General features: G+C 50.9%; 1 protein-coding gene across 4 annotated transcripts in view; it reads left to right on the top strand.

The window, feature by feature from the left end:
- The window catches only part of PRKCE (protein kinase C epsilon), a 505,242-nt gene that overhangs the window by 308,895 nt on the left and 170,520 nt on the right, over positions 1-25,827 (top strand). For all 4 annotated transcript variants that reach the window (XM_089324376.1, XM_089324379.1, NM_001082274.1 and 1 more), the window contains 6 exon segments: positions 1,011-1,170; positions 3,521-3,555; positions 5,481-5,566; positions 7,053-7,182; positions 22,756-22,898; positions 25,360-25,456. In XM_089324376.1, the coding sequence (XP_089180502.1) occupies positions 1,011-1,170; positions 3,521-3,555; positions 5,481-5,566; positions 7,053-7,182; positions 22,756-22,898; positions 25,360-25,456 (651 nt within the window).

Genomic DNA, 25,827 nt, shown 5'->3' with positions numbered 1-25,827 from the left:
GGCGTCAGTGAGTGACTGCATACATCACACTTGGCACAGCATCAGCCGCCCCTGGTGGCAGGTTAGCCGTTGTCGTTGGCTGAAGCCAGACGGCCATAGCAGCAAGACGCCAGATCGGGGCTCCAGTGAAAGGCAGTTACCTCTCACGTTGCTGCAGGCTGGAAGTCCAAGATCAAATTCAGGCCACCTTCTCGCTGTGAGCTTACTTACGGAGAGCTCAGTCCAGTCTCTTCCTGTTATAAAGGATGCTCCCCCCACCGTGGGGACGGGTCCCGCTCCGTCCTCTGACCACATCTGAACCTACTCACATCATTCCTGAACATCAGGACAGTGGGGCTGAGGGCTGGGCACATAAAGGGAGAGGAGACACAGGCACGCCGGCCACAACACTCTCCATGATCATTTTTGTTGTCATCTGTTAGGCCCCTTGCGGGGCGTGCTTAGGTTTGCGGCAGCCTCAGAGGTGGAGGGAGGGAAAGAAATCCAGGTGCTTTGGTCTCCCGTGGGGGTGGGCCTTGAGCCTTTGGGAAACTGTCTCCTTTCACAGTGTCGTGTTTCCCTCTCTTTTGGACCTGTGGGAAAAGTTCCTGATCATCCCAGTCTGGGTGAGAGGGAGAGAGCAGCTGCCTGTGTGGTCAGTGCTATGGTCCCATTAGCAGAGAGGTGCTCTCAGAGGCCCAGAGTGCAGAGACCCCATCTGCCCAAGGGAGCTGCACTAAGGTCGAGACCTTGCGCATTTTAACTCCTAGACCTGCAAATGTGCAGTTGGTGCAGGGAAGAATGGGGAAGCCCACAGGCAGCAAAGGCACAGCCTGGGTCATCCTGTCCCCTGGGGGCTCTCTCCGCAGCTGAGTGGTGAAACCCCCATGTCCCTCCAGTAGGAAAGGTGCCTTCCATGGGCCCCACCCCTGCCCACAGCAGGTGCAGCGACTCTCCAGCGGGAACTTGGAGCTCGTGGTGGAGATGCACTAACCCAGACTGTTTCCTCCTCTGCTCTCGTCCCTCCTCAGCACCTAAAGACAATGAAGAGCGCGTGTTCCGGGAGCGCATGCGGCCGAGGAAGCGGCAGGGGGCGGTCAGGCGCAGGGTCCACCAGGTCAATGGCCACAAGTTCATGGCCACCTACCTTCGGCAGCCCACCTACTGCTCCCACTGCAGAGACTTCATCTGGTAAGCCGCTCCCTCCTGGGAACCTCTAGCTATTGCCACTCTGGGGTTGGGGGGAATTGGAAACTCCATTTACAAAGTGCTGACATAAGGAAAGTATTGATCGTAAGAGTTCATACTCGATGGGGCTGGATGTTTTCTTCCAGACAAAATCATTATGTTTTAATTTGAAGCCAAGTCGGGATGGCTCCAAAAACGTGCTTTGCTTTAAGCACCAGGGTTTAGAGTACGGTCGCTTGGCGTGGTTCTGACATCCGTGTAAAGCTTAAAAGGAGAGCCGCAGTGAGGAGAGAGCCCGCCGTCTCCAGGCGCTGTCACGGCGCAGAGCCGACACCAAGCCTTCCACACTTCGATATTGACATGGTTTCCATGAATAAAATATTGTGCAGGAGAGTTCCTGAAATTTTAAACTTTGAGTAGAATCGGTTTCAGCTAAAAATAAATTTTGCTGTCTATATCGAAAAGCAAATAAAAATCACTGCCATGCACTCTTTCTTCTGTATCCGATGGCAGATTTTTCTGGAAGGCTGAGTGTGTCTGTGGCGCGTGGGAGGAGCGGATGGGAACAATAACCCCTGGTTCCTGGTGCTCTGCACCCAGGGTCAGACCATACTGAAGGAGTGAAGACTTTATAGCCAATAATGATATTGTAATTGTATTTTTTAAAAAGAGTCCATACCTTTCCTAGAGACAGATAAATGATTTAGAAAGGAAATGAGATGTGTCTGGCATTGGTTTAAAACTAGCCCTGGGAGGAGGGGAGAGAGGGCGGCAGGAGAGGAGATACAGGGCCAGGCAGGTACAGGCGCTGTGGAGCTGAGGGATGGGTGCATTGTATTCACCCCTCCACTTTATATGGATTTGCATTTGCCCCAGTGATGTTAAAGAGCACTCGATTGCCAGTATCTGTAGCACAAAGCAGTTTTTAGGAACTGTTCCAGTAGTGGTGCTGTTAGGATGCCGAGACCTCAGAGCAGTGAGAGCCGAATCAGCTGGAATAGTCAGGGAAGGCTCCCTGGCGGAGGTGGCGTTTTTCCTTTCATGATGAATAGGATTTTGATATGCAGACAGAAGGGGGTCGTAGGTGTTTTGGGCAGCTGGGGCAGGATACAGAGCACTGGTCTTGGCATTGGAGGACTCTCAATGAATGTCCTCCATAGTCAGTTTCTTTCTTGGACACTGGAAATATCAAGTTAAATCTTTCAGGTGTCCTGTGAGCTCTATAGTGTTGACCCCATTCCACTAAAAGTACCAAAGCTCAGAAATGACTAAGCCTCATCTGATGTCCTCCAGCTGGGGGGCGTCAGAGGCATGTGTCTACCCTGGGCTGGCTCATGCTTTTCCTGACATCCCAGCAGCCTTCCCGGCATGCTCTGTGAGCTCCTTGAAGGTGCTGTAAGAGTTGCCAACACAATGGGACACAGCGGGGAGGAGTGAGTGAGGCCAAGTTTCAGTCTGAACCCAGCCAGGGGTGTGTGGATTGGGCTCCTTGGCTTCCCCTGGTGTCCGGGAGTCCCTTGTCTTATCCTGAGGTATTGTGACACCAGTGACCTGCTTGGCATGGACATCTGAGATGACACAGCTCCGGGCAGAGCAACCCAGTAGAGTCAGAAGCTGATGCCCCATTCCCAGCATGGCCACTTCCCTACCCCCACTCTGACTCAGCTATCTGAAGCCCATTTTCCACATTGGGGTTGTCAGTTGGGTGGTTGGGCTTACAGCTTCAGGCGAGTCTCCTCAAATCCCATAAAGAATGCCACTGAGTTGGAGGTTTGCTGGGAGGTGGGCTGATAACTTCTGGATCTTCCCGCTGGGCTAGGAGCTACAGGGGCACCCGCAGCCCAGTTGGCCTTGGCACACACTGGGGATGGGATAGGGCCAGGGTGGTTTGATCTGTGTCCCTGCCAACTTCCAACCTTGCCGCTGGCACCTCCTCTGGTCAGGAACCCCTAATGGTGGCCTTCACCCAAACTGTAGACCACAGACTGGCTCACAGCTCTTGGTGGTCACTGAAGGGCCCAGAGAATCCACCTGCCAGCGTCAGCCCTGTACTGGGACAGGAGGAATGTCTCTCTTATCCACAAGGAGGGCAATGGTCCACTGATCCAGGCCAGCAGGGAGCAAGCAGGGTCATTTGTGGCTTTCCAGAGCCCTGCTGGAATGACTGTTGGTGTGGGAAACCAAGCCCTTAACGCTGACCAGACTTTGTACCCAGGCCAAGCAGTGCACTCCATGGGACTCGGTACAGTGTGGGTGGTGCACAGAGTTGGGTGGCTTGGTGTGCTGGTGTGTTTTTTTTTTTTTTTTACCTAACAGACTTTCATTTTCCTAAAAGGCTGTGTCTTCCTTTCAGGGGTGTCATAGGAAAGCAGGGATACCAGTGTCAAGGTAAGAGGTATTTGATGAACAAAGTCTTCCGAGGCCCAGGGTGAGCTCCTGATCCCTGATGCTCACAGGAAGCTGTGCTGGGTCTGAGGCCATGTTTGTGGGCTTATCCTGCTCTCTGCGTTCCCCAGCCAGGACTCCACCTGTGCATATGGGAGGGGCCTTGCAGGAACAACCTGTCTGCCAGTGGTCTCAGCAAGCCCAAGCCCCCCCCCCCCCGGGCTTTTCGTGCCAGGTGGAGCAGGTAGCACTTGCCTGCTTCCTGGTGGGACAGACCGCTTCGGTGGGATGCTCCTTCGAAGCCTTGCAGTGTGGTGAGCCAGGTCTGCCTGTTCTGTCAGTTCCCTTCCCCCTCTCTCCCTCACTTGTTTAGGCAGTATTGCTGAAGGAGCCTCGGCAGTTCTCTCTTTTGCTATCTCTGCCCTGGATTCATTAGTTCTTAAAACTTTCAAACTCACTCGATGGTCTAGAAGATGATTTTCCCCCTCTGCTTAATTGCCTACAAATGCAAGGTCAAGTTGTGAACAAATTGGAGGGTGGAAATGCCTGTGTTCATGATGAGGTTTCTCTGTGGTTAGAGCGGGGAGGCCGCCCAGCTCCTTGCCAGGCTCTGTCTGACATGGGGCTCACCCCTGGGGGACCTTGGGCAGACGCTGGTGGAGGTTGGTGTGCCTCTGGGTTAGCCTGTGTGCTCAGAGAATGATCTCCTCTGCCACCTGTTGGCCACACTGCCCAGTGACACAGCAGACAGCTGTGGGCCACCTCCTTGGATATACACAGGTGCCTCCCAGAGCTCATGGAGAAATGGAGTTCAAAGATGAGTGGTGGGCATTTGGCGGAGTGGTTAAGATGCTGCTTGGAACTCAGGAATCCCACATCAGAGTACTTGGGTTTGAATTCTAATACTCAGAGGCAGTAGGTGGTGGCCCACAGTTGGGTCCTGGCCACCCATGTGGGAGACCTGGATTACATACCAAGCTTCTGGCTTTAGCCTGGGCCAAACCCAGCCACTGTGGGCATCTGGGGAGTGAACCAGCAGATGGGAGACATCTCTCTTTCTCTTTTTCTCTAATTAAAAAAGTTAAAAGGTAAGTTTATTGTGGTACAAAAAAATTGAAATCTACACATACCTTTTTCATAATATACATTGTCGCAAACTTTTTGAAGGACTTTTGTATTAAATGCCATGGGAATGTTCAAGTTTGGTATATCAGATTTTTTTTTTTTTTTGGACAGGCAGAGTGGACAGTGAGAGAGAGAGACAGAGAGAAAGGTTTTCCTTTGCCGTTGGTTCACCCTCCAATGGCCGCCACGGCTGGCGCACCGCGCTGATCCGAAGGCAGGAGCCAGGTGCCTCTCCTGGTCTCCCATGGGGTGCAGGGCCTAAGCACCTAGGCCATCCTCCACTGCCTTCCAGGGCCACAGCAGAGAGCTGGCCTGGAAGAGGGGCAACCGGAACAGAATCCGGCGCCCCGACCGGGACTAGAACCCGGTGTGCCGGCGCTGCTAGGTGGAGGATTAGCCTATTGAGCCGCGGCGCTGGCTGGTATATCAGATTTTAAAAGAAGACTAGGAACTTCCCTGCCACCTGCTACAGCTCCTCCTCTCATCTCAGCAAGATGCTAAGTGGAACAGGAACCAAGGGCAGTGCCTTTCACAGGCCGTGCCCCGCGGGAGGGCTGGGGAGGAAGTGGTCCCCAGGCCTTGGTGTACTGAAGGAAGAAGACTGATCCGTAACCAGCACTGGAGAAACCTCCCAGCGCCTTTGAATGCCAGTGTCTTACTCTTCCACAAAGCGCTCGGGATCTGCCCATCTCCGTGTGGGCAAAGTGTCTTTTGAAATAGCTGCCCTTGGGGCTTTAGTGAGTGACACAGGGGCCTGACTCCCCACCTCGTCCCTCAGCCTGGCTGTCTTTCTCTGTTTGCAGTTTGCACCTGTGTCGTCCACAAGCGGTGCCATGAGCTCATCATCACGAAGTGTGCTGGGTTAAAGAAACAAGAAACCCCCGATGAGGTGAGTGCTGCGAACGTGGAAAGTCCACGCTTCCCTCCCTCGACTGCCGCCTCTGTGGGTCCCAAGAGAACCTGATCTACCTGATCTCTCAGGGATCCTGTGGCTTGCTTCCTTGTGTTGGTCGCAGTTACCCAGAGCTTGGTGGCTGGCACACAACATACAGAAAGAGCACAGCTCCCAGTCACTCTCTCAGGATTTGCAAGCCCTTCTGTCCTTCCCTGGAGGGAGCAGTTCCGGGAGGGACCACGCCATGCAGGCTGGAGGGCCAGGATGTGAATGTGCAGCCCCCTGCCCTAAGCTGCGACCTCCTCCTGTCTGTCCTGCCGTATCGGGCCGTGAAGAGTCTGCAGAGAGCTGTGTGCCCAGACGTGGCCATGTCCCAAGGAGCAAATTGCCAGGGACTGACGGAGGGGAGCTCCCCGAGTCCCTAGGAGCAGCTGTCTCCAGGGCTGGCCTCCTGCCTGCTCTGAGAAGGGCCTGGGTTGTGCACCTGCTCCACTAGAAACACAGGGTGGGAAATAGCCCCGCAAGGTCAAGGTCGCTGGTGCTGACACCCCTGCTGGGGGGAGCCCTTCTAGTTTCCTGCCTCTTCCTGCCCTGTTAGCTCACTGGCCCCAAAGTTCTGAGACTCTGTAGGGCACTCTGAGGGATTCTGCTGTCCTCATTTGTCAGCTGAGAATCCAGGCCCCCATGAAGGAAACCTGCCTGGGACCTCACCGGTGATTTTGGGCAAACCCAGGCTCACACGCCTGGCCTGCTGGTCCCACTTCCTCCCCTTCTGCCTGACCACTTTCTCTTCAGTGCTTTGGATTGCTCAGCAAGGGGCAGTGTGGTAGTTTAAAAGCCGGTGCTCTGGATTCAGGCTCCCGGGGCAGAAGCCTCTTGTCAGCTTGCCAGTGAATTCCTTCAGCCCCACGCCTTTCATTGCCGTACTTGTGAATTTGGGGTCACAGTGTCCCCACTCACGCAGCGTTGTGACGTGTCACTGGTGCATGCTTGGCACTAGGCCCTGAGCATCATTAGCGGCCAGCACTCTGTGTTGGCAAGCTTTGTTGTAATTACTGCCTGTCCTGGCAGCACAGTCCCCAGCACACTTCCGGAACCCTGCGTCTACCAGGGAGCAGCTGAGAGCCTGTGCAGGTGTGGCCTCCTTGTGCAAAGCAGCATGGGAAGCTCGTGGTGATATCCCAGAGAGTGCAAATGGAGGGTCTTGTGTATGAGTGTGTGTGTGTGTGTGTGTGTGTGTGATTGTTCAGGGGTCTGAAGTCCCGGAGGGACCCCTGGGGGAGCAGGCCTGGCCTTGTAGAGCCCAAGGTCGGGGCATCAGAGGCAAGGCTGGGCACAGCAGGGAGGTGCAGCCACCGCATTTCTCAGGACAGTGTTTGGGGCCAGGCCTAGGCCACCCCGAGCTCTCTGTGAGCCCCAGGGCAGTGGGTGCAGGCTGTGAAGGAGCTCTGTGCTGATGTTGTATTTGGCCACCCTGCAGGTGGGCTCGCAGCGGTTCAGCGTCAACATGCCCCACAAGTTCGGCATCCACAACTACAAGGTCCCCACCTTCTGTGACCACTGCGGGTCCTTGCTCTGGGGCCTCTTGCGGCAGGGCTTGCAGTGTAAAGGTGAGTCACCCCCCGCCCCCATCCTCTGTGCCCCTCCCCCCAAACATCTCTGTTCTCAGAGGGCCCAGGAAGGACATTCTGGATTTAGTCCGGGGTCTGAGCACATGCCTCGGTGTGGCCCTTGTGGCTGACTCTGCCCTTCTCCGAAGAGTACTGTGTGCACAGATGGTCCAAGGCTGGGTGCATGGAAACACAGAGGAGGAGGAGGAGGAGGAGGAGGCGGAGGAAGGCACTACCCCACCCCCTAGTGATGGTGGGAAGACGAGCTGAGGCCACTCAAGCATAGAACTCACTTAAGGAAGACATGCTTGAAAGTACTTTTGGAGTTCGATGTGAAGTGATAGCTATGGGTGGTTCAGAGTTTATTCTTAGAGGGAGCCAGGCTAGTAGGGTTTGAACCTTGACTCTTGAGTCATGGGTTCCTCCCTCTGTGTGCTGTGTCCCACCTGTGTGCTGTCAGCATGAAGGAGTGGTCATAGGGCCATGGGTAGAAGCACCCAATATGGGAGGATGAGGATATATTCCTAGGCCCTAAGCAAGTGCTCAATGCCTTAAGCTGGTCCCGCCACTCAAAGGGTTTATTGAATGGACATCACTTAAAAACACTATCTTATGGTTTGTACTGAATGTATTATGAATAAATTTCCATTGTGGAAAATATTAGAATCCTAAGTAAAGTGTAAGAAAAAAATGCTCTAAAAGATGTGAATAAATTACTCATGGAAGAGATTCCAATGAGAAATTATGAGAACTGGAAGAAAGGGAATGGTTGCCATGGAAACACAGGCGAAGCACTTCAACATGGAGAGGGGTGATTTGGTGGACGTGGTGACTGGATCTGGCTTGGAACCTGGTGATGCCATTCACGGGGATGGGGACCCAGAGGGAGTAGGCCCAGAAGCAGAAGTGGTGGCGTCCAGCTGGGGGGTGTGAACTTGGGATGCTGGTGGGAAATTTACAAGGAGCCGTGCACCCGTGGGACACGCTCATTGAAAGTGAGGGGGACAGATCTGGGCTGTGCATCTCGATTTGGGTCTGAGCCACGCGTCAGCAGCAGGCACAGCTGTGAGGCCGATGTCATCCTTCCAGGGGACGACCGCTAGTGGGAAGGGGGAAGAGTCAGAGGTGACACCGGGCAGGGGGTGGGGAGGGGCAGTCACCAGCACCTGAGGATGATCGTGCGGGCAAGCAGAGCCACAAGAACAGGGGAATAACAAATAGAAAGTTCGTGCGGAGTGGTGCCCAAAGGCTGCTAGGCAGTGGCTCAAGGTGACATGGGAAAGGTGAGGAATGAGGAGGCCATTCGTGGCCACAGAGGGAGCAGGGGCAGAGGAGGCACCAGGCCTCGTGGGGAAAGCCACATGCCCATCCTTGAAGATGGGGCAGGAGCCGGAAGAGCCGGCCTGAGTGCAGACGCGGGTCTGGCGTCAGGAACAGCCGTCTGGGGCGATGACCGGGCAGAGCCATCATTTAAGGACTGACTCTGCCGAGGGCTCTGCAGAGAGACTTCCCTTGTCTGCTGGGGTCGCAGGTGCTTTTGGAGGTGGAGGGGAGAAGTTGGGGTGTGGGAGGCAGGAGGGGGGCAGCGAAGCTTGGACAGACCTGCAGTAAGGACAGCAGATGCCCTGGCTGGGGATGGGGAAGCGTGACCTGTCACGTGGCCACGTCCCCTGTGACTTTCCCAGCGGCTGCCTCCAGCCAGGGTCAGGGAGCAAAGCCGGCCTGGGCTCCCCATCCAGTGTTCTCGCTGGCTGGGCATCCTGGAGGGAGCAGGGGAAGTCCTTCTGGGCATTAGGTGAGGTGAGAACCAGAGAGGGAGGAGGGGCGGGCTCAGGAGGCCGGAGCCTCTGTCGCAGAGGCGCGATGCATTTTTGTGGAAAGCTGAACGTGGCTGCTGGGAACCACTGCAGCGCCTGCTTTGGAGGGGCCTCGGATGAGGTGATGTCTGGTTTGCAGTAAATATATTAATTATTGATCTTTCTAGGGAATCTAAACGAAGATACAATCATCTCATAAATATTGATATTTTAAGAAAGCAGCCTAGATGTCGCCACCATGGCCCTGAGTCCCTGGATGACCCTGGAAGAAGGCAGGGCCCAGGGATTGTGGGCTCAGCACTTTGGGCAGGAAACGCTCCTGCACCCGCTAAGGCAAGGATGCAGAGCCGAGGGAGCTGAGAGCACCCTGCCTGTTCACGGGGAGCCAGGCCTCACGGGGGCTGCAAGGCCAAGGCTGGTCAGAATTGAGGGTCTCCAGGACCCTAAAGTGATCTGGGTGGGGGTCCCCAAGCAAGCCCCTGTGGAGCTGGAGTTTAAAGCCAGGCCGTCTGGTTCTGCACCTGTCCTTGACCAGGGCCTTCACCCTCTCCTGCTCAGCAGGGACTCAGCCAGGTCCTCTCCTCTGCTGTGCCTGCCGCTGCTTGTCCTGGGCTGGTGCTGCTCCCACTGCTCCCTGGTGCGGGTTGGAATCAGCCCTTTGGCTGCTGCTGTGTGGCTTCTGCTCTGTTGTGAATTCCTACTCCTGGGAACGGGTTCCAGGATCTTCAGCAAACTAGGATTTTCAAGTGCATGTGGATCCCGGAGATTGTCTTGGCCACTCTCCTTTGAGCCTCCAGCTGTCCAGGCACGGAAGTGCAAGTACGCACACACACGTGTGTGTGTGTGTGTGTGTGTGTGTGTTCTCCTGGGACTGTCCCTCTTGAAGGAGCTTGACTGCTTCTGCTTTATTGCTGAGAGAACGGAGAACTGGAAAGATTGAGCCATGTGCAAAAGGGCACTCAACCAGGAGCCCGGGGGCAGGGGCGGGGGTGCGGCCAGCGTCTGGGCTCTGGGCTCTGCTTTCCTTGCCCACAGTCACACGGGGACCAGACCCTTGGAGGATGCTCTCACAGTCGTTTCATTCCTGAGCTCCGTAACCGAGGGCAGTAAACCACTGGCGCTAAGTGAGCAGGGAAAATACGTCACTCCTCTCCTTTGTCTTAGATTCAGGTGCACGCAGGGTGTGGGCTTCTCGCCGGTCTTGGGGCCACCTGTGACCTCCAAGCACTGTGAACGGCCTAGAAATTGCCATGCAGGGTCCTGGTGCTAGCAGCCCTGGGTGCTGGGCTCTTTGGATCCCTTTTGGTTTTTGCTTTTGTCCCTTTCTGCTGCTCAGTGACCTTATCTGGCACCCTTTTCTGCCAGTCCCCTGTGGGGACAGAAATCCCCCTACAGCTTTTGTTTCCTTTTCTGAAGAAGGTGGTCTTCTCAGCTGCCCTGCCCCCACCCCTGTTTCTCATGACTGCCCATGCCCCAGCACAGCTGTTGAAGGCGTCAGACAGCCAGGGGTGACTGAACCAGAAGGCTTGCGGTCTGGCCCTCGGACGCCTGCACAGGCCTTATTTCTTAGCATCCCCGTCTGCGGAGGTTCCTTTGCACCTGCCTTTGTCCGCCAGGACTGCAGTTGCTTCTTGGGGCTGAGGAAGGTGCCTTCCCGCAGGGCCTGCCTTGGAGATTGCTGAAGGATCGATCCCCTTTTAGCTTCCGCTGCACTCTGCTCTCGCCTAATGACTGCCCTCCGCTGAGGCTGCCAAGTCCTAGGCTGTTGCCTGCTCTCTAGGAAGTCAAGAAGAAAGGGACCCTCCCACCCTGGAACACTGTGGCTCTAGGGATCGCAGGCTAGGGGCTGGGGAGCTGCCCTGGTCCTGAGTGGCTTCCTGCCGGATGGGGGATGGCATGCAAGTCACCGTGGCTGGGTGCCCCCCCACCCCCCACCCCGCAGCCTTGCTGCTGCTGAGGGCACCCGTGACAGAGTGCTCTGAGCTGCGGACCTCAGGGAGTGGCTGCCTGATCCCCGCCCTCCCACCTCCTTTCTTGCCTCTCTTCTGTCTTTCTGCCCTTCCTTTTAAAAAAGGCTTTTTGGGAGCTGGTGCTGTGGCATAGCCGGTAAAGCCACTGCCTGCAGCGCTGGCATCCCGTATGGGCACCTGTTCAAGACCCGGCTGCTCCTCTTCTGATCCAGCTCTGTGCTGTGGCCTGGGAAAACAGTAGAAGATGGCCCAAGTGCTTGTGCCCCTGCACCCACGTGGGAGACCTGGAAGAGCTCCTGGCTCCTGGCTTCGGATTGGCACAACTCTGGCCATTGTGGCCATCTGGGGAGCGAACCAGCAGATGGAAGATTGATCGATCTCTCTCTCTCTCCTGCCTCTGCCTCTGAGTAACTCTGCCTTTTTCCTGAATAAATAAATCTTTTAAAAAGGCACTTTGGATATTTAAACACAAAAAATTATAGAATTTTTATTCTTGTCATTTCTGAAATGTCAGTTCTTTCTTTGTTTTCAACAACTAAACCTGTGGCTATAACTTCAAATTTTCTTTATATTTTTAGATTTTTTTTTTTTTCAAAAAGAATGCAGGTGATATGTGCAAGGTGAAAGATTCCAGCACAGCTCCAGTGTGTGCCTTTGTATTGTGTCCGGCTTTATATTCTTCTCTCTGCCATCCCCAGGCCCAGCGTCTACCAAACCTCCTGCAGTAACATTAAGGCCTTGTCCTTGAGGGTGAATGACAGAGGGCGCTTTGATTGCTGTCTGTTGTTTGTTTCGCCTTCGTTTGCATTGACATTTAATTCTGCACCGTCAGCGAGAAAGTGCCTGCGGTGAGGTTAGGGCTTCAGTCTCCTATTGGAATCTGCTCTGAGAGCTGTCGGTTGTCACCGATGCTGCCTAAGAATTACTGATTCCCGTGGAGTCAAATCCATGGAAATCAACAGCATCCTGGTTTCTGCGAGCCACCAGGAAGACTCCACAGACGAAGCATCACTTTAGCCTTCTGCAAACCTGTGTGCTACAGCATAGTAAATTACATAAGTAGAGCAGTGAGTCAGAAGGCAGGCAGGTCTGGGACAGAGAGGCCAGCAGGGCTGGCATGGACTGGAAAGGCTTGGGGGAGAGGGGCTTAAGCTAGACCTCGGTGCGGGGAGGGACCTAGCAGGGGGAGTGGGTGTCTGGTTGAGGCAGGGTGGAAGGGGCAGTCCAGTCTCAGCACTGAGAAGCCACAGAGTGTTCGTGGTGGATTTGATGTCCTGTGCAGTAGCATCTGGCGATGCCTGGGGCCCAAGGGGCAGCCCCTCTAACCTTCCCACTCCTCGTCTGCCTGGGTCCCTGTAGGCTCTCCCCTGCCCACCCGCCTGCTTCCCTTACACCAGTCTCCAGTTGTCCAGACCACTGCCCTGGCTCCCCCTAGGGGTCAGATTCCCTTGACATCCCTAACCTGAGACATCTCTGGCAGCATCCAACGGCTGGAGCCTCTCCTTGGGCATGGCTTTGTCTCTGTTCTCAGAGAGCCGGCTGGCTTTGGAAGAATTTCCAATAGACTGAATCATCTCGCTGCCACCCTGGCTTTAATCTCAGCCATGAAAAGGATGGAAACACAGACAGAAAGCCATTTTCCACAGGATGGTCGGATGTATAACAGAAGACGAAAGTCAGTGTGCCTGAGCCCGGATCTGTGCTGCAGCCGCACCCAGCTCATAGTAGATGCTCAACGGAAGAGTGAGCAGTGTCTGGGTACAAGTAGAATCGCGCCTCTCCTTGTATGGGAGCTCTGGCCACGTCGCTCTGTTTCTCTCCAGCGCATCTTCTCCCGGGTGAAGCAGTGGCAGCGAACAAGAGGCATCCTGGAGAGAGGCGCCGTAGAGGGCAACCCAGGGCTGCCTGACCTTGGCTGTGACGTTCCCCACTGTAATGGGTGGGAGCATGTGGGAGGCTCACACAGCCACTTGGCTGCCAGTGCGCCCCAGGTGTCCTTGGGTTCTCAGTGGAACATCCACCTTCCCTTGCTCGTCGGCAGCCCCCAGAGTCACCCCCAGCTTCTGGGGGCCATGTGGCTTCCTGAGTTATTTCAGCTCCACTTCCTGGGTGTGTTCAGACTTGTCACTTAAAGCCCTTTCAAACTCACTGTCTCCTGTTAACCCAGTGTAACTGATGTGTCTTTGAGATTTTTATTTTTACATATTTAGACGATTGCATAGGTCTCCCAGAGTAAGAGTCTTTAAAAAGCGGAGGATGGAATTTGGTGGCTAAGGAGCAGCTTGGATGCCTACATCCCTTATTGGCCGTGCCTGGTTCTAGCCCTGGCTCTGCTTCTGACCCAGCGTCTGCTAATGTGCGCTGTGGGGGGAAGCAGGGTGGCTCAGGTAGGTGGGTTCTTGCTATCCACGTGGGAGACCAGGTTGGGGTTCCAGGCTCTTGGCTTCAGCCTATTTCACCCGTGGCTGATATGGGCATTTGGGGAGTGAACCAGTGGATGGGACATTGATCTGTATCTGTCTTTCTCTCTGCATTTCAATTAAAATAATTAAATTTCTCAGAATAAGAAATAACATAAAGCAAAGTCCTCAAAGAAATGCTTTCCTTGTCAGGAAAGACAGAACTGGCATTTTAACACCAGAGGGCGCTAGTGATTAAATTATGGGAATAAATCCGTTGCCTTTGCCAGGAAATTCTCTAATTTGGCTCCTGTGTTCTTGTCCTTTCCGTCAGCTCAGAGAGGCAGAAGGGAGCTTTCGTGAGGTGGCGGGCAGAGCAGGGAAGGCATGAGTGCCAAGGGGTGGCTTTAGGGAAATGAGACGGGGTTGCCCGCGGAGCGCTGCTGTTTGAAGTCCTTACATCGGATCGGGCTGAGGGTCGTGATGACTCAGTGTAGTCAAATCAGGGCCCTGGCCAGGCTGTGGCCGGGCTTTCTTGTTGGTTTGTTGTTGTCTGAGAAAGCCAGCTGCCCACCACCACCGCTGCGCCCTTGCTGAGAGCCCCATGGAATCCTCAGCTCAGTAGCACCCTGCAAACCTGCACTGGGAGATCCTGCACTGTCCCCACCTCCAGGCCAGTGGCCAGGTTATTCAGGGCAAGAAGAGAGTCTGGTCCATCCTGCCCAATTCTACCCCCAGGAAAAGTCTTTACAGTTGTTTGAATAGAGTTGATATTTTTAAGGACAGTATTCAGTTCCCAGGAAAACCGAACAGAGGGTTGAAAGATTTCCATCCAGCCCCTGCCCCTTCTGATGGATACGTTCCCCCACCCCCACCACCAGTGTCTCACACTACAGTTGGACATTTGTTCACTGATGGACCCACACCAACACATGGTTCTCATTCAGAGCCCGTAGTTTACCTGAAGGTTCACTATCGGTGCTGTGTGTTCCTGAGTTTGGGTGGGTGTTTAATGGCGTGACTCCACCATCATGGTGTCAGTGTGGTTTCACTGCCCTGAAAACTCCCTGTCTCAGCCTCGTCACCCTTTGCTCTCTCCTGACCCCCTCAGCCACTGATCCTCACACTGTGTTTGTGGTTTTGCCTTTTTTCCAGTGTGATGTAGTTGGAATCACACAGTGTCAGCCTTCCACATGGACCCCTCTCATTAGTAGTATGCATTCAGTGTTAGTCTATGTCTTTTCATAGTTTAATAGCTCATAATAAATCTTTTTTAAAAGATTTATTTATTTATTTGAAAGTCAGAGGTACACAGAGGAGAGGCAGAGAGAGAGAGAGATTGATTGATTGATTGATTGATTGATTCCATCTGCTGGTTCATTCTTCAGTTGGCTGGAATGGCCCAGGCTGGGCCCAGCTGAAGCCAGGAGCTTCTTCCAGGGCTCCCTCATTGGGTGCAGGATCCCAAGGACTTGGGCCATCCTCCGCTGCCTTCTCAGGCACATTAGCAGGGAGCTGGTTGGGAAGTGGAGCAACTGGGTCTTGAACCAGTGCCCATATGGGATGCCAGTGTCACAGGTGGAGGTTTAACCTTGCTACACCACAGTGCCAGCCCCCATGTGCGGGATTTTATGGACATAGTTTTCAACCCACTTGAGCAGTAGCAGGAGTGAACTGCTGGGTCACAGGATTAGCTGTGGAAGAATCTGCCCGGGTGCTTTCCTGAGGGGCTGTATTCTGTAGTCTCACCAGCAGTGACTATGAGTTCCTGTTGATGTACCTCCTTGCCGGCATCTGTGTTGCTGTGTTCTCTGCTTCAGTCATCCTCGTGGGCGTGTAGTGGTGTCTCGTTCTAATAGGCAGGACCCGAGTGAGTATGATGGGGAGCTCCTCTCCCGCGACTATCTGCACCTGCATCTCTGCTGTGGTGCTGAGTGTGCTAAGGCCTTTGGCCTGTTTTTAAGTTGGTTTGTTCATTTTGTCATTGCCAAGTTTTAAGTCTTTTTTTGGTCTACTCTGGACAATAGTCCTTTATTAGAAGATTTATCTTTTGTAAATATTTTCTCTCCATCTGTGGTTTGTCTTCTTGTTCTCACTCTCTCTTTTTTAAAAGATTGATTTATTTATTTGCAAGTCAGAGTTATACAAAGAGAAGGAGAGATGGAGTGGGGGAGGCATCTTCCATCGGCTGGTTCTCTCCCCAATTTACCACAACAGCTGGAGTTGTGCCGATCCGAAGCTAGTAGCCGGGAGCTTCCTCTGGGTCTCCCACGTGGGTGCAGGGGCCCAAAGACTTGTGCCATCTTTTACTGCCTTCCCAGGTCACAGCAGAGAGCTGGATTGGAAGTGGAGAAGCCTGGACGCGAACCAGGACCCATATGGGATGCCAGCACTGCAGGCGGCGGCTTCACCTGCCATGCCACAGCGCCGGCCCCGTCTTCTTGTTCTCTTAACAGTAACTTTGCAGAGCTGAATGTTAAAATTTTTTCTGAAGTCCAGCTTATCAGTCAGTTCCTTAATGGATAATGTCTTTGGTGTCATATCTAAAAAGTCGTCTCCGTAGCCGAGGTCATCTAGAGTTTCTCCTATGTTATCTTCTACAATTGGAGTTTTTTGTTTTACATTTAGGTCTGTGATTCGTTTTGAGGTGATATTTGTGAAATATGTACGTTCTGTGTGTCTATTCATTGTGTGTGTGTGTGTGTGTGTGTGTGTGTGTAGGAGTAACTGCTCCAGCACTATTTGTTGAAAATACAACTTTGGCTTCATTGCATTGCGTTTGCTCCTTTATCAGCGATCAGGTGACCATATTTTTGTGAGTCTGTTTCTGGCCTCTCTGTCCTCTTCCATTGTTCTACATGCCCTTGAGTTCACCAGTTGCACACTGTCCTGCTTGCTGGTGGCTGTCTGGTAGGTCTTGAAATTGGGGGGTGTCAGTCTTCCAACTTTGCTCTTCTCCAATATTGTGTTGACTATTTTAGATCTCCTACCTCTCTACATAAACTGTAGAATTGGATGTAGATATTTACAGAATAACTTGCTGGAATTTTGGTTTCATTGTGTTGGTTTTATGGATCAAGTTTGGAAGAACCCACATTGTAATATACTTAGTTTTTCTATACATGAGCAGTTACTTCTGTAGATTAACTTTGGATCCTAAAACCTTGCTGTAGTCACTTACAGGTTCCAGGGTCCCCCACCCCCACCCCCTATTCTTTCAGATTTTCTGCCTATATAATTAAGTCATCTGCTAGCTAAGACAACCTTATTTCTTCCTTTATATCAGTATACTTTTTCTTTTCTCTTCCTTTATTTTCTTTTTTTAAAAAGTATTTATTTGAAAGAGTGACAGAAAGAGAGGACGAGGGAGAATTAAAGAGAAAGAATCTTCCATCTCCCAGTTCACTCCCCAGATGCCCACAACAGCCAGGGCTGGGCCACGCTGAAGCCAGGAGCCGGGACCTCCGTCCGGGTCCCCCATATGGATGTGTGGCAGGAACCCAAGCACTTGGGCCATCATCTGCTGCTTTCCCAGGCCCCTCAGCAGGACTCTGGATCATAAGCAGGGAAGCTGAGCCTTGGACCAGCACTTCCAATGTGGATACCTGCAGCACAAGCAGTGGCTTAACCTGCTGCACCACACACTGTCCCCTTGTATTTCCTTTCTTTGTCTTACTGTATCAGTTAGGACAGCTGGCATAGAGTTGAAAAGGAGTGGTAGGAGCAGACATCCTTGACTTTTTCTAATCTAGTTTCATAGCATTAAATGTGTGGTCAACTGTAAGATTTGTTTTAAAAGATTTATGTTTTATTTATTTGAAAGAGTTATAGAGCCCGGAATGGTGGGGGGAGAAGAGGAGAAGGGAGAGGGGAGAGGAGAGAGGGAGGGAGGAATAGAGACAGAGACAGAGACAGAGAGAAAAAGAGAAAGAGAGAAAGAAAGAGAGAAGAAAGAGAGAAATTGATCTTTCTTTCATCTTCTGGTTCTTTCCCCCAAATGGCTGCAACAGCCAGAGCTGGGCCAGACCAAAGCCAGGAGCCAGGAACTTCTTCCTGGGTCCCTACTTGGGCCATCCTCCGCTGCTTTCCCAGGCCATCAGCAGGGAGCTGGAATGGAAGTGGAGCAGCCAGGTCTCAAACTGGCTCCCAGATAGAATGCCTGCGTCTCAGGCAGAGGCTTAACCTGCTGTACTACACGGCCAGCCCCTCTAGGGTTTTTCTTAAAAGATATTCTATAAGTTGAGATTGTTCCTTTCTTGCCCAGTTGTTGAGATATTTTATTGTAAATGGGCATTGGACTTTGTCAAATGTGTTTTTTGTTTCTGTTGATAGGATCATTTGGTTTTTCTTTTTTAGTACATTGATATGATTGATTACATTAGTTGGATTTAAATGTTGAACCAGCCTTACGTACTGGGATAAATTTCATTTGGTAGTAATATCTAGCTCTTTGTATATATTGTTGGATTCTGTTTGCTGGTATTTTGTTGGGGATGTTGCATCTATGTTCATGAGAAGTTTTTTTTTTTTCTTGTAATGTCCTTGGATTGTTTTGGTAGTAGGGTAATGGTCAACTCATAAAATATGTTAGGATATGTGAGTATTCTAACTTCTGGGAGAGATGATAGCAGGTTGGTATAATTTCTTCCTTAAGTGTTTGTTAGAATTCATAATTTGGGCCTAGTGTTTTCTGTTTGGGGGAGTTATTAATATTGAATGCATTTTTTTTTTTTTACTAGGGACAGGCTTATTTGTATTGTCCATTTCCTGTTGTGTGAATTTTGACTGGTTGTGTTTTTCAAGGAATCAGTCCATTTCATGTATGCTATAAAATGTGTGGACATAAATTGTTAATAGTCTTTTTATCATTTTAATATTCATGGCATCTGTAGTAAAAACCCTTTCACTTTTGATACTAACAATTTGTGTCCCCCCACCCCGCACGCTCTCTGCTAGAGGCTTACTGATTTTATTGATATTTTCAAGGAACCAGCTTCTTATCACTTTTCCCTCATTGAATTTAATTTGCTCTTCTTTTTTCTCATTTCCCAAAACACAAGCTTAGATGATTGACTTTTAGATTATTTTCTTTCTACCATATGCATTCAATGCTATAATATTTCCCTGAAGCACTGCTTTGGCTATGTCTCACTAATTGTGCTATTTTGGGATTTTAGTTTCAATCAATTGAAAATACTTTAAAATTTCTCTTGGTATTTCTTCTTTGATCCATGTATTATTTAGCAGTGTGGCATTTGATCACTAAGTAGTTTGGTTTTTCCAGTTATCTTTTTTTAAAAAAATTTAACTCTTTTTTAAAGATTTATTTCTTTATTTGAAAGGGAGAGTTACAGAGAGGTAGAGGCAGAGAGAGAGATCTTCTATCTGCTGGTTCACTCCCCAAATGGCTGCAACGGCTGGAGTTGGGCCAATTCGAAGCCAGGAGCCTGGAGCTTCCCCCAGGTCTCCCACGTGGGTACAGGGGCCCAAGGACTTGGGCCATGACCTACTGCTCTCCTAGGCTACAGTAGAGAGCTAGATTGGAAGTGGAGCAGCCCGGACACAAACCAGTGCCCATATGGGAAGCAGGCGCTGCAGGCTGCAGCTTTATCCACTACGCCACGGCGCCACCCACCACCCCAGTTATCTTTCTGTTGTTGATCTCTGATTAAGTCCATTGTGGTCTGAAAGCAGACATTGTTTGATATCTGTTGTTTTAAGGTGTGGTCTGCCTTGGTGACTGTGTCTGTAGCTTTGATAAGAATGTGTATTCTGGCCACTGCCATGGCTCAATAGGCTAATCCTCCACCTAGTGGCGCCGGCACACTGGGTTCTAGTCCCAGTCGGGGCCCTAGATTCTGTCTCGGTTGCCCCTCTTCCAGGCCAGCTCTCTGCTGTGGCCCGGGAGTGCAGTGGAGGATGGCCCAGGTGCTTGGGCCCTGCACCTCATGGGAGACCAGGAGAAGCACCTGGTTCCTGCCTTTGAATGAGCACGGTGCACCGGCCGCAGCGTGCCAGCCGTGGCGGCCATTGGAGGGTGAACCAACGGCAAAAGGAAGACCTTTCTCTCTGTCTCTCTCTCTCACTGTCCACTCTGCCTGTAAAAAAAAAAAAAAAAAGAATGTGTATTCTGCTGTGAATGATGTCATCTGCATCCAGTTGACTGATGCTCTGTTGGCTTCAGCTATTTCTGCCTGCTGGATCTGTTCAGTTCTGGTGCAGGGATGGTAAGGTCTGTACCAGTAAGAGTCATTTCTTCTTAAAGTTCGCGTATTTTTTATTTCATGTATTTTGATGCTCTGATAAGTGAATATACATAAAGGTTTGTGTTCTCTTGGAGAACGATAAAGTAGTACATAATTATACATATATAATATATAAAATGCTGGATATGTTTATGTGCACACATAATCATTCATAATGCAGTAGATTGTTGATAGTATTTTGAGCATGCGATTTGTTATTAGATCAGGTCAGAAAAAGAAGCCTTTATATTATCTTCACTTATTCCTTCTCCAGTGGTCTTCCTTTCTACACGCAGATCCAAAGAGTCTGACCTATATCATCCACCTACTCTTCTATTGTTTGTTGCTAGGCAGGCCTATCTGCTGCCCACAAATCTCCCAGTTTTGTTGTCTGAAGTTTTTATTCCTCCTTCACATTTGGAGGATAATTTTGCAAGGTATAGAATCCCACACTAGTGAGTTTTTTTCTCTGAACACTTTAAATAGTTCAGTTCATTCTCTTGTTTGCATGGCCTCTGAGGGAACATCAGGCATAATTCTTTTCTTTGCTTCTCTGCAGGTATGATGATTTTTCCTCTGGGTTCTTTCAGGATTTTTCCCCCTCTGTCTTTGAGTTTCCGTTGGTTTGAAAAGGATGTGCTCATGTGGGTTGCCAGGGGGATTTATCCTGGTTAGTGCTCTCTGAGCTTCTCAGAGCATGGTTGGATGTTGGGGAAATCTCAACCACTGTTTCAAGTATGTCCTGTGTTCCCGTGTTTCTTTTTCTTCTGGTATTCCCGTTATGCACCTTACACCATTTGTGGCCATCCACAGTCCTGGGGTATTGCGTTCATTGGCTTTGTTCTCTTTGTCTTTGCATGTTCAGAGTTGTTTCAAGATATCCTTGAGCTGGAGATTCTTTCCGCCACCATGTCTGCTCTGCAGATCAGCCCATCAAAGGCATTCTTCATTTCTTTCACAGTGTTTTCTTTCTCTAGCATTTTCCCCTGGATTCTTCATTAGACTTTCCATGTTTCTTACATTGGCCCTTGGTTTTACATGCTCTGAACTTTATCCATTAGCACCTTGAGCATATCAGTCATAGCTGTTTTAAGTTTCCAATGCTTGTTCTGTCTGTTCAAACTGTGTGTGTGTGTGTGTGTGTGTGTGTGTGTGGCGGGGTGTTGTTTGTTTAGTACACCTTGCAAATGTTTCTTGATAACGGGACACGATGTACTGGGTGACAGGAACTGTGGTCATTACTCATGATAGTCGGATATGGGGGAGGAGAGGCATTCAGTTTTCTGGTGAGTGGATCCCTGTCTGCTACGGAACTTGTGCCTTCGGACTGTGAATTTGACAAGTGCTTCTCAGTCTCTCCTTGGTCCTAGGTGGGACCGGGTGGCTTCAGGGAGCAGGAGTTGGGTGTTTCCCTGCCCTGGTTTGGTTGGGATCTGATAAAAACCCCGCTTAGTTTATGCTTTAGTAAAATAGTTTCTCTGAAGGGCAGGCTCTGTTCAGAGCAGAATGTTTTGATCTGTTTCCAAAATGCTTCTCGCCCATGTCCTCCCCCTGCTGGAAGCGTGAGGAAGTTTTCCCTGTAGTAAAAGTGAGAAGGCAGTCCAGCTCCTGAAGCTAAACCGCGTGCAGTCTGGACACCCCATGACTTGGTCCCCCTGGAGTTTCTGACTCTGAGTTGTCTACACTGAGCCTCCCCCCGTTCAGGTTTTCCTGCCCCGCTGCTGTTCCTGCCGAGGTGGCTCTGGGGGATTTGGGCTCCAGTAAGTTGTGGTGCTTTGTGTTTGCCTGCCTGCCTGTCCGCCTGTCTGCCTGTCCAGCTGGCCTTGTGACCTCACTTCACTGATGGAACTAAAAAGAGTTGCTGGTTTTTCTTTTCTTTCCTTGTTTGAATGATGACGTCTAAGATCCTCATCTGCTAGACCAGAAATGGGAGCAGTTGGTATTTGCCCCTTTCATGTCTTATACCAAGGACAGCTGAGAAATATGGACAAAGCACGGGCTTCCTTTAAAATCCAACTGGAAGTCTGAAAGGAGCCTTAGAAATCCTACCGTGGCATTCCTTGCTCAGTAACATCCCAGCATTGCAGTAGAGCAATGGAATGGACTGTGAACATGGGACCCCTTTGGCTCTAGAATCCAAATCAGCTTTTTTTCAAAGAACAGAGTTAAGTTCTTCTAGAGCCAAAGTTGTGCTCCCCCAGAGGAAATGTAGTTTTTTAAAAATAGATTTCTTTCTTAAAAAAAAGGTTGATTTGGGGGCCGGTGCTATGGCGCAATGGGTTAATCCTCTGGGTACCGGTTCTGGTCCCAGCTGCTCCTCTTCTAATCCAGCTCTCTGCTATGGCCTGGGAAAGCATGGAAGATGGCCCAAATCCTTGGGCGCCTGCACCTGTGTGGGAGACCCAGAAGAAGCTCCTGGCTCTTGGCTTTGGATCGGAGCAGCTCTGGCCATTGTGGCCATTTGGGGAGTGGACCAATGGAAAGAAGATCTTTATCTCTGTCTCTTCCTCTCACTGTCTGTAACTGTACCTCTCAAATAAATAAATAAAACCTTTAAAAAGATCTTTAAAAAGGGGGGGGTATTTTATTTGAGAGGCAAAATTATAGAGAGAAGAGACAGAGCTTCACTCCCCAAATGTCTGTAATAGCCAGAGAAGTGCCAGACTAAAGCCAGGGACCCAGAACTCCATCTGGGTCTCCCACATGGGTGGCAGAGGCCCACATGTTTGGGCCATCGTCTGCTGCTTTCCCAGGTGCATTAGCAGGGAGCAGCTGAGACTCCAACTGGCAATCCTATATGGCATTCTGACACGGCAGGAGATAGCTTAACCCACTGTGCCAGAACACCATCCACCAAGAGAAAATTTAAATCTGATGCTTATTTATTTTGTCTTAGTTAATATATGTCAAAGGAAGTAACTAGAAACAGTGATTATCTCTGGAAGGTGGTTTGAGGGTGGTTTTAGTTCTGTGTGAAGGATGATGGATGATTTTTATTTTTCTATTTTTTTCTCTGCATTTTCCACATTATAGCAGACAAGCATATACTATTTTTACAACCAGAAAAAAATAGAGTGGGGGGTGTGTGTTGAATTTCCTAGGCTGTGAACATTTGGATATTTGTCTCCATGTCTCTTTACAGTCTGCAAAATGAATGTTCACCGTCGATGTGAGACCAACGTGGCTCCCAACTGCGGAGTAGATGCCAGAGGAATCGCCAAAGTGCTGGCCGACCTGGGGGTCACTCCGGACAAAATCACCAACAGTGGCCAGAGGAGGAAAAAGGTGACTGCCTTTGGGTGGCGTCCTGGAGCTCTGCAGTGAGGCTATACGATGCCTGGGTTTGAGGCATTTTACTGAAAACAGTGAAAGACCACCACAAAACACAGCAAACACTGGAGTAAGGGAGAGGGTTGATTGTCGGGTGGGGGAAACCCAACAGGCCGCCTCCCCATGCCCGAGAGAACAGCAGCCTGTGCTGGGAATACAGGTCTTACGTAGCTATGCAGAGGGAAGGATGTGGGAACAGCGAATCCTGTTAGGGTGGGGGTGGAGCTGACGCTTGTGGTTGGGCCACTTGGTCACCTGACTTCTAGTAAGCCAGACTGGGTTTAGTATTGAAGCTTATTGTACAAGATGGCGGCAGGGCCAGAGCCCAAGATGGTGCCCAGGGCTTAAGATGGTGCCTCAGATAAGATGGTACCATTTCACTAACAGACAGAATGTGACTAAAGGAAAAAAAAAGAGGCCGAGCAGGTAACACTGAAGCCTCCTTCGTCTCCAAAGGTGGGGGTGACAAAGCAAACCTCCAGTGTGGTGTTTCTCAGAGAAACTGAAGCTCCAAAGAGGACTTTGGAATTCCTTCTAGAATCATCTTAACGTTAGACAAGGAAATGGGCTTATCTGCTCGGGAGCTGGCATGAAAGCAATGCCAGTGGCTAAACCTCACCGCAGCATCATTGTAATGAGAACAAATGGATGAAGAGCCGGAATCACGTTCTTTTCTAGGGAGGGAGTCAAGAAGATTTGTGATGGCGCCAGCACTGAGCTGCCCGGGGGGACGGTTGACGTCCCACAGCATGAAGCACCCAGGGCTTTCTGTGGGGACCAAGCCCTGTCTCTACCCGGGGGACATTCTGAGTGCTGGTAGCCAGAGATCCACTGGCTAACATGTGACTTTGGTTTGCCAGGGCCCACACATGTAGATAGAACTGGAGGCACTCACAGCCTTTTGTTTGAGGGCTCTTGTTTAGCCTTACTCCAAGACTTAAGGGGACTTTAACAAGTTAAGTTATGAAAAAATCAGAACCATGTTAACTGGGCAGGGAATCCTGGTGAGGGGTGGGTGGGAGTGGTCTTCGTCGAGCAGCGTCAGGTGTTCCGGTGCTCTGTGTTGGAAAGCAAGCCGGACTCTTGGGGCCTCTACAGCCTCGACTCCTACACTTGGCCCCGAAGAGGCCTGTGTGTCTTAGACCCTACCCACGCCTTTTTCCTGGAACCTCATGGAAGAGTCTTCTCCCCTGGATTGGGAAGGGTTGGATTGTGTTCATCCCCTTCTTGTCCCTGTTCCCATAAATAAATCTGCTTCATGAGGTTTGCAGATACACCTCTGTCCTCCCTGGTTTAGGTATCTCTGAAATTTGGAGATTTGGGTGGCTTGTCTCAGTTCAGTCCCACTGGTGGGGATCAGACTTAAGTTGTTGACCCAAGGCGTTGAACTTGCAGAGTGTCAGTACGCGAGGGCCCCACGGGAGAGGCAAGCTGAGCAAACACTCAGAGGATGACGCTGGACACCTGTGTGAGTGCCAGAGAGCCTTGGCAGGAGGCTTTTTTTTTTTTTTGCTTGCTAGAAATACATTAAGACAGAAACATTCATGGTCATGGAACACTGAACAGAGAACTCCATCTCTGCCCTCTTTGCCGTGTTTGCAGGGACTCTGAAACTAGCAGTGAGAACTAGTAGTTGAACTTCATCTGCCCAGCTTGCGTTTGAGGCTTCCAGCAACAGAAGCCCACAAGGAGCTATTCAGGCAGGAGCAGGGTAAAGGCTAAGGGACTCTAGGCTTGCTATTTGTATTGCTGTGCTGCTTCAGGCACAAAAGCTGGTAAAATTTCCAAGTGAATAGGAGAGGACAGGAGACAAGGGCGCTGGGTCAGAAGCTGAAAGGTCTTCTTGCAGCAGCACCAGATTCGCTGCCACTTTGGTTCCCCTCCTGTGACCCCTTGAACAGGCTTTGCTGGGTGTGTTCCATTCAAATTTGCCAACAGATACCAACTTATTGAGCATCTATTTATGCATATTACTTTGTGCAAATCACTTTGGTGCAACAGAAGTACTAGATAGAAGTCTTATCTTCAGCAAACATGTAGTCCACTTAAGTAGAGAGCCCCACACAATATACACATGCAGATATTATCAACTGAATAAGATAATGAATAAACGCCCAAGAGCCATTGGGTGCAGTGTCATATTGGGATGAGATAAGTGCAGTGTTTGGATAAGCAGAGGGTGGCTTTGTGCAAGAGCTGGGGCTGAGCTGTGCTTGCAAAGGTCATTTGAATTTGGATGGAACGAAAATCGAACAAACCGAAGTCTCCTGGTTTTCTCCCCTTGAATCGGCGAACAAAACCCTGAGCCTGTGCTTTCAGAGTGCACGAGGACTCGTGCAGCTCTCGGGATACTGTCCTCATGCTTGTGACTTCAGGGGCACTCACAACCATCACTTTTCCCTCTCCTCCTCTCTAGCTCATCGCTGGTGCCGAGTCCCCACAGCCCACGTCTGGAAGCTCACCGTCCGAGGAAGATCGGTCCAAGTCAGCACCCACCTCCCCCTGTGACCAGGGTGAGACCCACAGATTTGCTTCCTTACCTCTGGGCTCTGTCCCTGGAAGGACCACAGCGCATGAGGCCCCTCTGCCTAGGAATGACCTCGGGGGCTGAAACAGCCAGCGGCACCAGGAGACCTTCCCACCCCCTTATCCCTGTTGCTGTAGTAGTGGTTCTTGCCTTCTACAAGGCTTTCCTGAAGATTGGGCTCTCCCTGGCAGTGCCTGCTTGGAATTCCTTCCAGACCAGGCTCAGAGAGAGCATGTGTGTGATGCCGTTGTGGCTCTTTGTGTTGCCTTGCCTCTTGCCCTGGCTGCAGGTAGAGAGAGGGGCATAGACGGCTCCTTCTCTTCTTACGCCATGCCGGCGTCTGGCCCTCAGCCTGCT

Source organism: Oryctolagus cuniculus, chromosome 2, assembly GCF_051225735.1.
Source record: "Oryctolagus cuniculus isolate XC-2025 breed Fujian yellow rabbit chromosome 2, ASM5122573v1, whole genome shotgun sequence".
Classification (NCBI taxonomy): domain Eukaryota; kingdom Metazoa; phylum Chordata; class Mammalia; order Lagomorpha; family Leporidae; genus Oryctolagus; species Oryctolagus cuniculus.
The sequence above is the reverse complement of the archived record's forward strand: the minus strand, read 5'-3'. Positions and strand labels throughout refer to the sequence as shown.